At 40.0% G+C, this 17746-nt stretch overlaps 1 protein-coding gene and 1 non-coding gene across 2 annotated transcripts; both read left to right on the top strand.

Annotated features, from left to right (window-relative positions):
- Window positions 1-5048: 5048 nt before the first annotated feature.
- Window positions 5049-5135, top strand: TRNAR-UCU (transfer RNA arginine (anticodon UCU)). Its single transcript is given in 2 exon segments — window positions 5049-5085; window positions 5100-5135. It is a non-coding gene; the product is annotated as a tRNA-Arg (tRNA).
- A 6509-nt stretch (window positions 5136-11644) lies between these two features.
- LOC141141171 (serine/threonine-protein kinase SBK1-like) lies at window positions 11645-14993 on the top strand. The gene is made up of 3 exons (XM_073628872.1): window positions 11645-11765; window positions 12929-13131; window positions 14295-14993. The coding sequence occupies exons 1-3, from the start codon at window positions 11645-11647 to the stop codon at window positions 14991-14993; spliced, it is 1023 nt and encodes a 340-aa protein (XP_073484973.1).
- The last annotated feature ends 2753 nt before the right edge of the window (window positions 14994-17746 follow it).

The following is a 17746-nucleotide window of genomic DNA, read 5'->3' on the forward strand; positions in this document are numbered from 1 at the left end:
GGAGTGTTGGGAGTCCTCAAAAAGAATACCCTCTTACCTGTAGAAGTCATGGCTAGGTCCTGGTATGGGCACTCCAAGCTGCCACCTTGTACTCTTCCAAACGTAGCAGAATAGATAGCAATTACTGTATTCCTCTTACAGCTCAGCCTCAGTCGGTCGTCCTCACAGGCCACCTTAATCTTAATTTCATCTAAAATGAAAGCATAGATATAACAGTACAATGTTCTAGTCTGATTAAAAACAAACATTTCTTCTAATAGTGAATTAAACCATTCACCCACTGGTCAAAAACCAGCTTTTACATAGAGGCAGAGTCACTGAAAGTTCCAGTGCCGTATTTTTGGTACAAATTGTTTTGGCTTGAGAGGCACTTTGAGTTTTCAGTGCTGGATAGTGGGTGAGGGTTAGCATGTTTGTCATGTTTGCTGGTTTCTGCAGCCCCATTTTCCCTTACTTCTTGTCCAAGTGATAAGTCATGATGTAAAATACAAAAATTTACAGTTTTCACTTGATGAGAAAAGGATAGAAAATTTTCAATGGGTAGAACTGTTCTGATGGTGACAATCTAACAGGGGATATGTTCACTCAAACCTTGTTCTCTCTTGTCTCTGGAATAGGAAGCAAAATGAGGTAAAAAAAACTGTACTACATGCTAAACTCCCCACCCCAGTCCTAAATTCTAAACCTAAAAGGTCTACCTCCCATGCAAATACACTACCTGGCTTGGAAAGGTCATTTGGTGCTTACAGGCCACAGTGCAGGAGTACAGCTTATCCCTTGTACATAAGTTCACACATGAGCATTGAACATCATAGAAAGCAATTGCCTTACTTGTTATATGCATATATATTAAAACAAATAAGTAGGCCAGAGTCAAGGCCTGTAAACATGAAGGGGGGTTGACTATGCACAGTACTTTACAAAAAGCTTCTACAGACTCTACACATGCATACGTTTGGCTGAACTTGCCCTTTAAATAATTGCAATGGGGATTCTTCTCTACAAGTTTTACAAAGTTCTGGGGAATGTTGTACTTACTTGGCCTACATTTATATCCCACCACCAGGTATTTGCTGGTTCCTGGACATGGATCAGAGCCAAATAAACGACTGTTGACAAGCAGCTGGCAGTTCCTCCGATCCTGGCACTCATCCAACACTTTCTAAACAAGAAAATTTCAGCACTAAGTTATGGCAAAAAAAAGACACGCAAACAGATGTCACATTCAAGAAAATTTGAATAGAAATGAACGTGGCGCTCACTCAATGAATCATCACAAGCAGTAAAATTATAGTTTAAAATCAGGACAAACAGCTTCACATATAGTACTTCCAGTCTCGGCCGTGACTGGAAGTGATGTCACCTGGCTCCTCCCGATGCATTGCGTCACTGATCACGTGACTTCATCAAAAAGAGCACTTTATATATTGCATTATCACTTTTAATACTGTGGCACCTTATTATGCGTGTTAATTACGTTTTTGATGCACTGTCACTTTTGTATTTTGCACATAATTCGTTGAAGTTTATTATGATGATGATTCATTCAGTGAGCGCCACATTAATTTCTATTCAAATTGTCACTGTGTGGGAACACTTATCCATGTTGGCAGCTACTTCATTTTATTTATATTTATAATCACTTTGTTTGCGCATTAGTATATATTATTATAACATTCAAGAAAATATGACTGGGTAATCCCAAAATAATTGTCTACAAAGGAAATACCAGAGCCCAATCTTGGGTCTTGAGTGGACTCTCTGCCAAAAGTGTATAAATGGTTTTATTATGCTTAATGAAAGTTCACTACCAGCAAGCATCCCATTGGACATTGGTAGGGAGATCAATGCAAGCACCAGCTGTCTCTTGGCTGGGGAGATGATCTAGTATACACCCACTACCCCATATACCAGCAAGGTCCTGTGTAAAAGAAGTGGTCCATACTGCATTTCAATTCATACAAACATACACCCACTTATGCCAGTACCAGCTGAGAAGTGTACTATGTATATACTGTATATGAATGTAGCCATTCTGCTTTGCCTACACATGATATTTACAGCTTGCCCTAAATGAGTAAATTATATGGTGGTGGCTCAGGCATAGAATGTTCTCGGTCTTCTATCATTTAGAATAACTGAACCCCGGGGTCATTCTGTACTTGAGTTACCATTACCTACAAATTGTGTACATCTTGTTCCTGAATTTACTTGGCGGTGGGGCACATTGTGCAGTTACACTGTATCCATGTAAATGTTTGCATAAACATTTACGGGCGTAAAGAGTAAAATATGGTTTAAACCGTGAGCAGAGAATTTTCTTGTTTTGTTGATGCAGCCCAACGATACAGACCAAAAGAAAGCTGTGTGAATGGAACCCATGGAATACAATACTGCTGTATTTAGAGCCTTATAAAATTTACAGATCCGAGGCAGCATATCATATACCCATGTGCATTAGCCCTAAGTGTTAAAGTGTATTTCAATCCAAAAGTTTTTGCTTTTTTATAGTTATGGGTAGGGATTAGACAATGTCAACTTTTTACTGTCCCTGCTGTTACCAGGACTAAAAGTGAGGGAAAATTAAAAAATGTTGACTTGTCTCCACAAGAGGAATCTTCAAATACATGTAAAGGTAGGTGGGTGGTTGGTCATCACGTCCTCCATATTTCCCTCCTCACTGAGCACCAAGCAAGAGTCACATAAGAGGCCTAATGCGGGCTTGGTTCTGGGCTACGCTAGACTCTTTGGTGGGATACCTTTACTTGAACAACTGACTGTACTCTAATCTCTCCTGATGTATTAAGCATCAGCACAGTCACTTGTGCATTTAGTAGGGACACACAGGGCCAATGCCTTCTCCACCAGTCCAGCATATCACCGCTACCTCACTCCCAGTAACGGTATGGGGTCCCGTCCAGCGTGGACTTCATGTGTGTACGTCACTTAACTCTTCCTCTTCCATACCTTTGCACAGGATGAGGGCCCCAGTGGTGCAGACCTACTCCCCGTTGCTATGGGAGATGGATGGCTGTTGAAGTTGAAGGAGTGCCGCAACATCTCCCTCACTGCAAGAGGCTCTCTCACCTGCCACCTATACACGCTTATGACAGGCTGCTAGAGAGACTTTTGTTACCCTTATTAACCACTGTATCTTCACACTGTATTAACTCTTGTACCATTATCTTAATTCCCCAAGGTGTTTAGTGACCCAAGCTGTAGACTATATATGCCAGTTACGTGCATTACATCCCTTTAACTTCAGACCAGGCAAAAGGCATTCACAGGTATCAGTTCAACATAAAGTGCAATCTTTCCCTAACAACCCTGGTCTCTAACTCAGGCTCGTGGCTGCCCCAGCATACCTGCATAGCAAAGAGTCCATATCTGGCAAAGGCCATAGTTGGCATATTCAAGAGGGTCAACAAGCGATCCTCCTGGGCAGTGGGAACTAGGGCTACGGTACGTCACTGGATTCCATACTCCGGTTGAACAGCATTACATAATCCCCTAGGTTTTCTCCCCCTCTGGGCTCGAACCCCCTGTTCCTTTTATAACACACAGAACCAGTGGGTCGGACCCAGTGAAGCCCGTCAAAAGAAAATTTAGGAACACAATTTACTCAACTTCCCAGCTGGGGCAGCGTTAACTAATACCTGCCTACATACAGGATACGGGTTATACCTGTTCTGGTGGCAACTATAAGATGGATTTCCCTCTCAAAAGAGATTTCCTCTATTTTATTGACTCCATAATGGAAAGTGAAATTTCCACAATACTTTCTATTTGCTAACAGGGGTTTTAAATGATCCCTACTGCTAAATAAAAAATAACCCCAAACTACCGGGAAAAAAACAAATACTACCTCAGGAAAAATATTATTTTCCCATTTTAATTATGGTCAATTAATTTTATCACAGCAGTTGCTCACCTGGGAAATTTACTACACAATTGCATGAATGTTACACCAATTGCTTGCATGTTTAACCACTTCTGGACCACCCTATAGCAGATTTATTGCTACCCAGCGGCCCTCCTGTGCAGGATCACGCATATATATGTGATTCTGCACTTCCGCCTACGGGGGGGGGAGCAGCAGTTGCAGCGGCGGGCCGCTTCTGCTGTGCTTAATCAAAACAGAAGCCGATCTGTGGGCGCCGGACACTGGATGTCTGCCGGCACCCGCCAATCGTCAGTGTAACACACAAAATGGAGAGCCATCTCTTCCCCTAGTAAAAGCAGCACACAGTACACAAAAACACTGGCTAGGCACACAGTTAACCCTTTGATTGTCCCTGATGTTAAACCCCTTCCCAGCCAGTGTCATTAGTACAGTGAAAGTGCATATTTTTAGCACTGATCACTGTATTAGTGTTACTGGTTCCCGCAAAGTGTCAAAAGTCAGTTAGTGTCCAATTGTTTGCTGCAATATCGCAGTCACCTTATAAGTCACCATTACTAGTATAAAAATAAAAATTCCATAAATATATACCAAAGTTGGTGGGTGCTTTAACGTTGGCGTAAACTAAACAATATAGGCCTATTGGGATTTTTTACAAAAAATATGTAGCAGAATACATATTGCCCTAATTTCTTTTTAATTGGATATGCTTTATAGCAGAAAGTAAAAAAATATTGGGTTTTTTTTCAAAATTGTTGGCCTTTTTTTGTTTACAGTGCAAAAAAAACTGTGGTGATCAAATACCACCAAAAGATTGCTATATTTGTGTGAAAAAAATTAAATAAACTTTTTTTGGGTAAGTGTTGCATGGCCGTGCATTTGTTAAAGCAATGCTGTGTCATATCTCAAAAAATGGCCCGGTCATGAAGGGGGGTAAATTTTCCGGAGGTCAAGTGGTTAATCACAGAAATACAATAAAGAAAAGTTTCCTCTCTTTACTGTTCTATGGATAGTCATAGGATCATTGGGATGAAAAATATGCTATAGACGCAGGGAAGAGGAGCGTCTACGTTCTGTATGTGTATACACACACTGTGAAGAGCAGAGTACACCTGTTGATGAGTTGTCAGAAGGCTCATAGCCAGCTGGCTCTGTGGCGCAATGGATAGCGCATTGGACTTCTAGCAGTGTTGTAGACATTCAAAGGTTGTGGGTTCGAGTCCCACCAGAGTCGCTTTTTTTTCAAAGGCCTGTGTTCCCTCATTATTAAACTTAAAAATGGTCACATTTGGTCCTAATTGAACATTTCAAAAACTGCAATTTTTTAAACTAAAATTTTAACCTTGTATAACCAGTTTAAAGCATAGTACACATGAAAAAATTCCACTTTTGAAGCGATCATACGATAATCTGATTGTTCGTACACAGCTTATGTCTGAAATCATCCGAAGGAAAAAACACAAAAATTTTCCTCCTACGATCCCAGATCGTACGATTTTCGTTTAATCAGTACTGGTTTTCGTCCGAAAATACAATACATATACATGACACCGCGTCTGAATTTTTATTCTGTCATACAGGAATTTTCGCATTTTAGTAACCTATTTGTTTTCAATATGGAGATTAGCGTGCAAAAAAAAAAAAAAAAACAGACGATCATTAGTTTGATGATCTCATCGTGTGTACTAGACTTTAGATGTATTACAGGCTAAACCAGCCTTTTTCAACCAGGGTGCCTTGAGGTTTCTTCAGGGATGCCTTGGTAAAATGCCTAAAAATTGCCCCAAAATTGTATACAAGCTGGTGTGTGGACGACGGCTGCCTTTTAGTTACACAAAGCCACGGGTTTTCATTGTACACCATTACAACCCTGGAGCTGCTGGTGTCCTAACAACCATCGGTTGATAAGGAGGATGTCAGTCGCCTGCATAGCATCCTTGTTTGACCCTCCTCTGCCCCTCTCTATCAGCATTGGGGTCACATTAGCTGAGTGATGGAGAAAAACTGAGGGAGAAGAGAAACATTGGAATACTAGTCAGTACTAGTGTGCAAAAGTGTATTTGCTTTGGAAGAATAAATCACTTCTAACGTTGGGTGTCCTACTTGTGTGGATGTTGCTGCATTATGTAAAGCTATTAGAATAGTTTTTACATTTTAGAATGGGGTGCCTCGACACTGTCCATCATTTTTAAAGGGTGCCTTGAATGAAAAGAGGTTGAAAAACACTGAGCTAAACTATGAATGCTAATTAACATTGTCCCCCCGTATGTATGATTCTAATTACTTGCAAAGATCCTGCAACCTTTTCTGTAAAGAGGTGGACCAGCTAACTCTGTTTAGAAATGTTCATAACCTAACATTCAGCCCCACAGTGCATTGCTCCAGTATAGGTCAATACCAGATTTGATGACAGATATACTGATCTATAATGAAGGGGTTTGTGGTCACTTAGGTTACCAAGTCTAAAGAAAAATGAAGAAAATATTGCTAAATGAGGCCTGCAGGCTTGATTGATAGAGTAGGCCAAAAAGCAGTAACAGAAAATTAAAGCTGAGCGCCAGGCAAATGGCTAAATAAACAAATAAATACACAGGAGCGATTTTAGTTGCCAGTGGATTAGCCATTTTGTGTTTCTGTCCACCCAGTCTTAACATTTCAAAGCTCTGGCACATGGCGCAGCACTGTTAAGCAGAAGATCTGATTTTTCTCTGCTGCAGTCCACTAACATGTACAGGTCTTGTCAATTCCTACAGCCTGTGAATGAGCATAGTGAGCAAATGAGAAGCAGCAGACTCATAAGCTCATCTCTGCTTTCTCCTCCAATCAGCATGTTGGCACATGAGCACTGCAGCACAACTGGTTGGTTCTTTGTGCTGCTTCTCCCTCTCTTATGCCCCGTACACACGGTCGGACTTTGTTCGGACATTCTGACAAAAAAATCCTAGGATTTTTTCCGACGGATGTTGGCTCAAACTTGTCTTGCATACACACGGTCAAACAAAGTTGTCGGAAAACGTGATCGTTCTGAACGTGGTGACGTAAAACACGTACGTCGGGACTATAAACGGGGCAGTGGCCAATAGCTTTCATCTCTTTATTTATTCTGAGTATGCGTGGCACTTTGTCCGTCGGATTTGTGTACACACGATCGGAATTTCCGACAACGGATTTTGTTGTCGGAAAATTTTATATCCTGCTCTCAAACTTTGTGTGTCGGAAAATCAGATGGAAAATGTGTGATGGAGCCTACACACGGTCGGAATTTCCGACAACAAGGTCCTATCACACATTTTCCGTCGGAAAATCCGACCGTGTGTACGGGGCATTAGTCTGCGCTCTGTTGTACAATGGCTTACAAGAGGTCAAAACCCAGTCAAATTTAGGGACGTGCGCTAAAAGCAAAATACATATTAATGATTTATTAATATAGAACTGAAATTAAGCTGTGTCTAATAAAACCACGTATAGTTCAGCCTTAATGTATGCTGTTGGACAAACATGGTTCAAAGGCTTCTTAGTGCTGGTACAAATCCCATGGGGACACACCACCACCAAAGAAACATAAAGTAAAGGAATGATAGGGACACACAACACATACTGTATTAAAGTTTTCTGTGCTTTTTTAGTGGCAAGAGGGGCACCTAGTGTCAACCTAATAGGGTGGGGGGCAATTGTAATGTAACAAGATTTCACCAACTGCTTTCTGTCAGATTATTCCTTTGGGTGTCTGAGACATTAAATCATTGCCATCTGTTTATAGACCGCTAAAGTGAACCAGTCATGTGGAAATATGGAGGCTGCCATAGGTGGCCACTTCCTGAATATTCTAGGTTTTCTGTCTCTGTGCCGATCTAGTGGCTTCAATACTTTAAATCACTGATGTGAAATGAGTATACAAGCAGAATAGCTAGAAGTCCTAAACTACATATTTGTGCCAGGCCTGTGCTTCAACGTATTGACACACGAGGTTGAACATGACAGGTAAGTAGTATCAGAAAAGGGTGGCAGCCTCTTTTGCTCATGACCAGTTAACTTTGAGAGTATTGAACATAAAAGAAAACTGGTAGCTCTATCAAGTTAAAATGACTACCCCTGCCAGGGACAGCTCTTCAACAACTAGGACAGTCAGCGAATAATAATCAAAATTTAAAAACTGGAAGTGCCAGAAGACAAACTAGTGGATGGTCTGATGAACCCTAGAATAGTCCTGACAAAGGCACTAGGGCATCAATTTAAATGTTTGATACTCGTGCGGGTGAATTTCTAAGAATCTTGAGCACGGGCACATCAAAAGGGGTACCTGATGTACATTCCTTGCACCCACTTGCGCTTGAATACACCCGGTGCCAGACAGGAAATACTGAGCTGATTGGATTGATGAAACATTTACAGCAATGTTCTCTCAGCACTGTATGCTGCGTGGTGGTCAGAAATGGTGCTTTCATTATTTACACACCTTCATGGCAAGATTCTCATTCAGTGGGTCCTCCAGCCTTGGAAGAGCTGATACAGTATTGTTTTTAACTATTCAAGACAAATGTTTGGTGTCTTAGGGTTACAATCCTTCGTGTTGGCCAATCAAACAATTTTCTTGCAATTTCAACAATTTGCTTGAATTCTAAGAATTTCTATCAGCTGCAGTTTAAAAACACTGAAGGTAGATTTCCTTGGTTTATTCGCTTGTTGAAATTGCTAAAGAATTGACTAAGTATATGGTCAGCATTAGGCCATATTCAGTGTGACGTGTTGACAGGGTTGTGCAAGGATTCTAGGATGCAACAATTGGCAAGTGGAACCATTGGAATTACTCATTGCAATACAAAGAGCTTCCAGCTTTTCTTATAACAAAAAAAATAAAAAAATTTAAAATTGGCCAACAAGTTGCACATTAGTAATTAACACCGTGTCTGGTACAAATGGTTCCTAAGCACTTCGTTTTTTTTTTCTTTATTAGATGTGTCCCTGAAAGGGAGCATTTTTTTTGCTTCAACTTGTAACAAAACAATGCTCAACCAGCTTTTTACCTGCATAACTAAATCAAAGTTGATTAAAGTTTTCTAACCCTGCCCTTGGTTTGTGTACTGAGCATACATATGAATTGAGCACTTTACCATTTACACCTTCAGGTTTTACTATCAAAAGAACAATAAATATAGAACGACTCCCGTAGACCTTTTATTGTCAGACCTGTGCAATAATTACATTTTGAATACAGACAAAGGCGGCTGGAACATTAGCTGCAGTGTTAAAATATCACTCAAATCCACTGCTTTAAGGGTAATTTCATTTTTATATATGTTATTGCAGATGTGATATTTTACACTAAGACTGGGAAATAATCTGAGTTGTACAATGAGATTCACATATACTTTAGGTCTACTTCTCAGTTCAATTCACAGCTGAATATCTTGTGAAAACAAACCATGCAAACCCATGTTGTTACAAAAAGATACCATGATATTTATTCAGAAATTAAAATCATATAAAAACCCCATCATACAAGTCATATTCTTATATGTGCAACCATTTAGATATTTGGTACCCTGAAAATGGCCAAAAAGTTATCAAGTCCATAAGTCACCAAGTATCCAAATGTATGTACCCATCTTAATAACCAAGATAGAGTGTAGAGAGTTTAAAACACCTGTCGGGTTATTATTGCTGCTTGTGCCCCCGTTAGGGAGATTCACTCTCTCAATTTTCCTGTTGGCAGTTATCAGTGACAGCGAAAATGAAAGAAAATCCTAAAATTTGTCGCCAAAAGAGGAATAGAGAGAAAATCTTCTAATGGAGGCACCAGTTCTGGTGACATTCAGGGATTCCCTATCTTTGGAGGAACAGTCGATAGAACTATCCCTTAAGCCGGGTACACACGAACAGTTTTTTTTGTGCTACCCAGCGGGTTGCACAAAAAAAACTGACAGCTCCAGTCGGAGCCACTTTACTAACCATGTAAGGTTAGTCCAGCGATCTCCCCCACTGGACTGTTGTGTTCTGACAGGGGGATGGCCCCCCCCGCCAGAACACTCCGATCAGCGATCTCTGCCATTGGCTGAGAGCGCTGATTGGGAATTAGTCGGCTGCACACGGGCTGAATGACAGCTGTTTTTTTTTTTAACCGGCCGTTGCCGATTGACATTCGTCCCGTGTGTATGGGGCTTTACTCTAACCAAAATTGGAAAAAAGTTTTACCTTTAGCTCTACTTTAGCAAAGAACATTTTTATACAGAAAGATTGCATAACCGAGCAAGGCACACTCACTGTATATGATGGTGTGTATATAATGTACTGTACATTACTGTCAGTCCTACCTCATCTACTGTAAATCAGGAATACAAGAAGTAACCCTTTGACTAATGCATTTAATGATTTAAATTTGAGAGTCTGGTGTATGAAATTCCTTCTGAAATAGAAATGCTCTTTTTTCCAGAATTGTAATAAAATAAAGTGTAAAGAATTTTTTTTATACTTGACCAAGATATTTTTGTGACACCTTCAAAGTCCTACATGGTATGATAGTTTTTCAATATTCTGCTATAGGGATGAGACATTTATTTTTATCATTATGAACCTTATTCAGATATATACTTGAAAAGTATATAAAGTTGATCCAGGGAAAATCCGATTGCCTCTTGGGGGATCAGGAAGGAATTTTTTCCCCTGCTGTAGCAAATTGGAGCATGCTCTGCTGGGGTTTTTTGCCTTCCCCTGGGTCAACTGAGGGTATAAAATTGGACTTGTGTCTTTTTTCAACCTGACTAACTATGTAACTTGAATTACCTTTTGTTACAATATTGAGTTTTAGCATTAAAAAACCTAAGCAACTAAAGCCAGCAGCACACAGGCTAATCTGAGCAACTGCTACTGTATAGATGTTACAAAGCGTTCTGTAGTAGAACATATTAGGAGTGACGCTATGGTAATGAAATGGTTTATGAAATTTTATAGATTAATAAGTCCAAAAAATTATTAGAACAGAAGATATTTAAAACCGAGACTGGTGCAGTGAGAAGTAGTCATTTGTAACCAATAGTGTATTTTATCTACAATACCAGTTTTGCATAGAGCTATAGTTTTCTCCTTAATCACCTCAAAGATGATCTAATTATTGCCTGATCCCATAAAGTAGGTAAAGGCTAAAATCTAACATGTTTTACTTTTAAAACCCCTTTTTACTACAGAAGTTTTAATCTGAACAGGTCAAACGCCCTCAGAGGTTCAATTGTTGTCAACATTACCAATCTGAAAACAGTGAAAATAAAGACATGTCCACTCCCTACTACCCACTGTGATGGGAACCTGTTTACACTGTAGACACAAAGGAGTCACATTGATTTATCAAGTTCAGGTGATGATTCGATTTGCATTCAAATGAAGGTTTGAAGCTTCCTGGCTTGGCTCCTGTCTAAACTTCTCTATAAAAGACCAAGATGGTCTGTGAACCACAGATATCCACTTTTTTCAAGATCTTTCTAAGACTGGACCTTGCAGAAGCTATTTTATCAACTTTTGCAGAAACTCAATCTACTTTGAACTTCTACTCCTAGCTGTCCGTTCTGTGCCTAGGTAAGTCTAGTCTTCTAAATGTATCTTTGCTATATTGCTGGTATTTTGGTTTTCTTTTCAAAAAGAAAGTAATTGCAACATTTGAAATACATTTATAAAGAATTTTGAGCAAAAAGTCTTTACATAAAAATGTTGTGCTCTTATGTGCAGAGAAAGCCTGATATCACCATATTCAAAATGGCAGCCTACTCAACTTGTGGGATTGAAGGAAGAATTTGTGGTGAAGAATATGAAATCCTGGAACAGCTTGGCGAGGGTACTTATGGTTTAGTTGTGAGGGCGGTAGACAGGGAAATGGGTAAGTGAATTCTCCTAAATAATTACAAAGAGTATTTCTTATTTAGAAAAGCTGGCACTCCATTGTTTACTCTGCAATCTTGCTGCCTCTGCCAGAGCACCGGTGGTAAATCCACATTATAACACTGGGAGGTAGCAGCACCTACTTTCATGTATTAGTATTTCTGATTTGCCCAATTGTTTGAACCTTTAGAACAGATAACAAAGAAATTTGAATCTTTGCTAAAAAAATTGTCACCTTAGACATATGGGCTTTGTTACAGAAGTTTGGGTTAAAGATCATAATGCACAAAGATCAACCAGTTCTTCCTATCTTCTCAGTGCTGAATAAGAACAGGACAAAACTCCAATTAGGAAACTGGCATTGCTTCCCCAGAAAATAAGAGTCTTTCAACCTGTCTCAATTTCTCAATTTAATCCTCTTACATGTCTTTAACGTAACCTTGCCATAGGTAAAAACAAGAAGGCCACCTTTTTTCTTTTAAATTCTCCTGAAAGTGCTAGTTGTTAAGCCAAAGAGAAAGCCCTAATATTTTTAACAAAGTCCATATTTGCATACATGATACAAGTCAGTGATTCTATATACACTGTATATTACATTTGGAGGGTACAACATGACAGCCAAGAAATTGGCATTTTGAAGAGGAGCTTACCAATAGCAACCTTCCTGTTTCTCTCATGATTTGCTTTAAGCCGGTCATGTCATAGGCAGTTACAGTAAGCCACATATGCAGCTAAGCAGGTAACAGATTTTAATAACAACTGATGATTCCCTATGTACAACCCAGATACTTAGCATTTACAGAGGACAATTGTTTTGATTTAGATGTTGTGATATATGTTTTTATATGTAATAAATTAATATTTTATCTTCAATTGAATTTTGTGGTTGGTACCAAGATAGATCATTTCCCCTTGGAGGGCTGAGTAGGATGGCTTCAGCAACTATCCCCATTCCCCTCATATTTTGCATATACAGAGGACAATAGATCCAGCTGCATGGATAGCTTTATAACACAGCTAACAAAGGCTCAGAGGAGCTGACTACATGTTGAAGAAAACCATCCAGTCTATGTAAAGTTAATGGACTCAATTATTGTACATCAGAGTCTTTTAGATGTTCAAATCTTATTTGTAAATCGATTCATTTTTTCTCTTTAACAGGTAGACTTGTTGCCCTAAAAATGGTGAAAAAGGAACTAACCAAACGAGAAGAGTTTTTGCATGAAGTGTGCATTTCACTCTATCTTACTGGACACAAGGGCTTCATCTCTACCTATTCAAGCCCTCTGGAAGCCTCAGATCACTATGTGTTCAGCCAGGAATTAGCACCTGCTGGATCGCTTCACTCGATCATCCAGCCAAGCGTAAGTAAAATAAAGCAGCTGACACTTCAGCATTTGCTTGCCAATTTATTCATTTTTATATATATATATATATATGGTCCTAGGGATCCTGGAAATAAATAGTAACTGGTGTTTTGTCATGGGTACATTCTGTAAATTGCAAACATTTATACCAAGTAATGTTGGCCCGGTTGGAAAGAAATAAGGAAGGGCAAAAATCCCTGTCAGTTATTTTCTGCAGTCTACATTCTCTGGGCAAGATCTTTCTTAATTCCATCATGAAGATGAAGTTGCAGCACAGAAGGTTTTGCACCTTCATGCATAGAATGTTTGAAGGTGTAAAACCTTAAAGGATAAGTTCACGTTTTACAAAAAAAAATGAATGCACATTTTTTTTGCAGGTAAAAAAATGTGAATAAATTTATTTTTTTGGAGCTTGTAAACCATTGCACCAGCAATCAGCAGATCGTTGGTGCCATGCAGGTCTCCAGCAGAGCCTGTGTATCTGCTTGCCGGTACATCCCGTACAGGTAAGCAGATACAATCTGACAGGAAACATGAATGAACTATCACTGTGCTTCGCAGCATTGTGGTAGTTCATTGAAAACTACAAGCCGACAGCCGCAAAGGCTGCCGGGCCTTGTAGTTTTCCATGCACAGAGCCCTGTCAATCAGTGACATGGCCGGGCAAGCGGAGCCCCGCTCGGCCACTTTTTTTTTTAAATTGTGACAGCTAGCGGGGAGGGAGAAGAACCCCACTAGCTGTCACAGCGGGGATGCGCGGGGGCCGGTCTGTGTAACATGTAACATGTTACGAAAGGTGAACTTATCCTTTAAGGCTTTAGAACCACTTTAACTATTACCTTCTGCTTCAGAGACAAAATCAACAAATAGAGGCAGTTGCATCCCTCCACTACCACCTCACTTCCTAGGGGGGATATAGGAAACAATAACATGACATAAGTTGTAATGCTTCACCACTCTATATGAAAGGGTAGTCAAAGTTTTTAAGATGCAGGTAAAATTTTAAATCACTTAGACCTCCCATCTTTCCTACATTGCTGAAATATTTTAGATTAATTGCAATCATGTTAACATGTAATTCTATTTGCAGATTTAGAAATTAACATTGTATAAATGTGATATTTCACATGAATTTCATATAATCGTTTTTACTTTTCCAGGTGGGAATTCCAGAAAAGCTGGTTAAACGCTGTGCATTACAGATCACCCAGGCGCTTGAATACATGCACAGTAAAAAACTGGTGCATAGGGACCTGAAGCCAGATAATATTTTACTTATGGACAAGAGATGTCATAACGTCAAACTAAGTGACTTTGGACTCACTCAATGTGTTGGTACTGTTGTTCCGTCAATGTCACCCATCAACCAGTACATGTCTCCTGAACTGTGTACACTAAAGCCCACAGAATCAATTGTCGTGGATCCTAGTGTTGACATCTGGGCCTTTGGTGTTGTTTTGTACATTCTCCTCACTGGAAACTTTCCGTGGCAAATGGCTCTTGTTGAAAATCTATCGTTTCAAAGGTTTGTTTACTGGCAGAACAACATTGGCCACATGCCACCACCAAATGGTTGGAAGAAGGTTAACAGGAGGGTTCATGGTTTATTTCATGTACTTTTTGCCCAAGACCCCAGCTGCAGGAATGAAGTAGGAGTTGTACTAAACTATCTTCATTTTCCTTGGAACTTTGAAGATGCAACCCAAAAAGACATTGATCTTCTGGAACAGGAGAAAGAGGAAAATGTTGTAACAGGAGACAAGGAGATTGAAATAATTGTACTGGAGGGAGACGATGAATACATTATAATAGAAAATCATGGTGACATAGAATGTATTGTTGTGAATGATTATGAATGACTCTTGAATTTGCTTTAGTTCAAATAAACAGTGCTTCTTTTGAAAGGCAACAGCAGTACCAGAGTCTAATCTCGGGAGGGGCACTGCCAGAAAATACATTTTTTGGGGGGAAATGGCTGGTGTTGGCGCTTCAATCATGACGGCACCATAGTTGTTATGGTGTCAGGATGATTGAAGCGCATTATTTCTATTATTACATTGTATATAAAATTAAATAGTTCAACTCACCATAATGCAGAATCAGTGGGAGCCCTGAGCGTGTCACTTGCCACATCGCCTGCCACCAAATTAAATGATGCAAATCCTGAAACAATCCATGTTAATTCCAGGTTGTGAGACAACAAAACACGAAAAATGCCAAGGGGAGTAAATACTTTTGCAAGGCACTGTAAGCCAGTTTAGGCAGGGAACTTCATAAAACAATTTTAAATGATTTAAATGATTTGTAAACAGAATTGATCAGTATAGATATGTGGAGGTTGTTAAAAGGTTCAAGCTCTGGGGTATCCCCTTAGCTTTAATGAGAACCCATCTCCTTAGAGAAGCCTATCTAGCCTCCAACTAACCTTTTACATTTCATATATTTACAAATATTATTAGCTCAGTCAGCCCATCTTATTTCTATCTAACAACTGTAATTAAAATTTTCTCCATCCGCACAACCCCACATTATTATCTCTTGTATCACGTGACCCTCCCTTGTGAATTGTAAGCTATAATGAGCAGGACCCACTGATTCTTTTTGTATTTTAAAGCAGAAGTAAACCCATCCATAAAACAGTTTCATTTCCGGCTCGTGCCGGAAATGTTACACTCCCATTGGTTGTGCTCTCAACCAAATTGTCAAACCATCCAATGGCTGGTGTCATAACTGATCACATGTGTAGAATCATGGCAGTTATAGATTAAACAGAGGCAAAGATGGCAGCTTCCTTGGCTGAAAACGATAGGGGGGGCTTACTTACACTTTGAACATACTGTCTGCCTTCATTTTGTAAAGCATTGGACAAACTGTTGGCACTATAGAATTCCTGTATAATACTATTTATTTAGCAATGGCACCTTTCACAGTTTATCTTGGCAGCTTATCTTTATACCACCAACATATATGAAGGAAACCTAAACCCTAAAAATGTATAACTGATCTGTTGTGAGAAAACAGTCAATTGTAAGATCTTGGTAGGTATAGGGACATACATTTGTTAACATTATTTTAAGCTCAATCACTTGATTTTTTTTTTTAGTTCACTACAGCTTTAAATGAGTGGTTTTGCTCTGCTTAGCTTAATTATAATTTGCATAGGCACAAATTTTAATTTTTAATAGGAGGTTAGGGGGGTTATTGAGCATTTCTACATTTCACATAAGTCTGAGTTCACACTGTTGCGGATTTCCCAGCATCCAATTCACATGTCAGGAGATTGTGACCGGCTCTCTGTGGAGCCGGTTCACACATCTCCAAAGCGGTTCTGGTGCGAATTGCGAGTCCTGTGCATCTTCTAGTCTGTTTCAGGTCTGAATTCAGCCAAACATTCGGACTCAAATCGGACCTGAAACTGTGAACAGGGACGCACTGGACCCCTGCTGTGAGCCGTTCCGTGCTTCAGTGTGAACCCAACCTAAAGCACTTGCTCTCATTGTGGGCAACTTTTAGTTGATGCCAAATGCAGTGCAATTTGAAATGACTGGGGCCAATATTGACATTTAAGGCTCTTAAAACCCCTTATTAGGAAAACTGTATAAGTTAAAATATATTTTTAGCCCTCAGACATACCCTTAACTATATCTACAGTATGTTCTGTAACAACAATTACTATTATTTAGTGGCTGTATTTGGCTTTACATTTACTTTATTGGGCATAAGTGTAGTCAAAGTTTTAAGAGAGGTGAAATTTAAAATTAGTTAGATCTCCCATCTTTCCTAAGGCCCCTTCCACACGGGGCAGATCACAGGTCCGTCTCCGCTCACTGGAGCAGGGAGGGGCCTGTTAGAGTGCCGCTGATTCCTATGGAGAGATCGGACGAAAACAGACAGCATGTCCATTTTCATCAGATCTCATCCGATCCGCCAAGATGGATGGCGAAGGTCTGTTTTTAGCAGATCAGATGTCAGATGGGTGTCAGCGGACACATCTCCGCTGACATCCATCTCCCCATAGGAGTCAATGGATGGCCCGCTTGGATCCGCTTGAAAAACAGACAGGCGGATCCGAGCGTGCTTGTTAGGTGAAAGGGGCCTAAATTTTCCAAATTATTGCTGAAATAGGGAATGAGCCCAGCCTCAATAGAATTGGAGATGCACTGGCTGGGCACATAACTAATTAAATCAACAACAGGTGGTTAACCAGTCATGACTACAAGTCTTATGGGATAACTGGTAATAGCAGAACCCTGCAAGTTAAAGCCAAGGAACTACATGTACCAGCATGCCTGCTGGTCTTTGGGAATAGTAGAGACAGATCTGAAGCAAAGCTGTGACAGTCAGCACTAGGTTGACCCAGTCATCCATGAAAAAATTTGATTACTCAAGCGCATTGCCACTTGCTTCCAGCAAATTTACTGTACCTAAGGGTCCTTTCACATGGGCGATCCGCCCGGCGGAAACCGCTTTGTTCAGCGGGAGATCGATCCGCTGATTCCCACTAAGCAGGCGGCTGACAAGTCCATCTCTGCTCACTGTGCTGAGATGGAGCTGTCAGAGCCCCACTCTCCTCTATGGGGAGATCAGATGAAAATGGACCGCCTGACCGATA

The sequence above is a fragment of the Aquarana catesbeiana genome, linkage group LG04 (genome assembly GCF_042186555.1).
Source record: "Aquarana catesbeiana isolate 2022-GZ linkage group LG04, ASM4218655v1, whole genome shotgun sequence".
Taxonomy (NCBI): Eukaryota; Metazoa; Chordata; class Amphibia; order Anura; family Ranidae; genus Aquarana; species Aquarana catesbeiana.

Bases quoted from the DNA above. Each gene is read 5' to 3' on its own strand.
- LOC141141171 (XM_073628872.1), top strand. From the start codon at position 11,645: ATGGCAGCCTACTCAACTTGTGGGATTGAAGGAAGAATTTGTGGTGAA. The intron at 11,766-12,928 runs GTAAGTGAATTC...TCTCTTTAACAG, and splicing joins GGCGGTAGACAGGGAAATGG to GTAGACTTGTTGCCCTAAAA. The intron at 13,132-14,294 runs GTAAGTAAAATA...TTACTTTTCCAG, and splicing joins ACTCGATCATCCAGCCAAGC to GTGGGAATTCCAGAAAAGCT.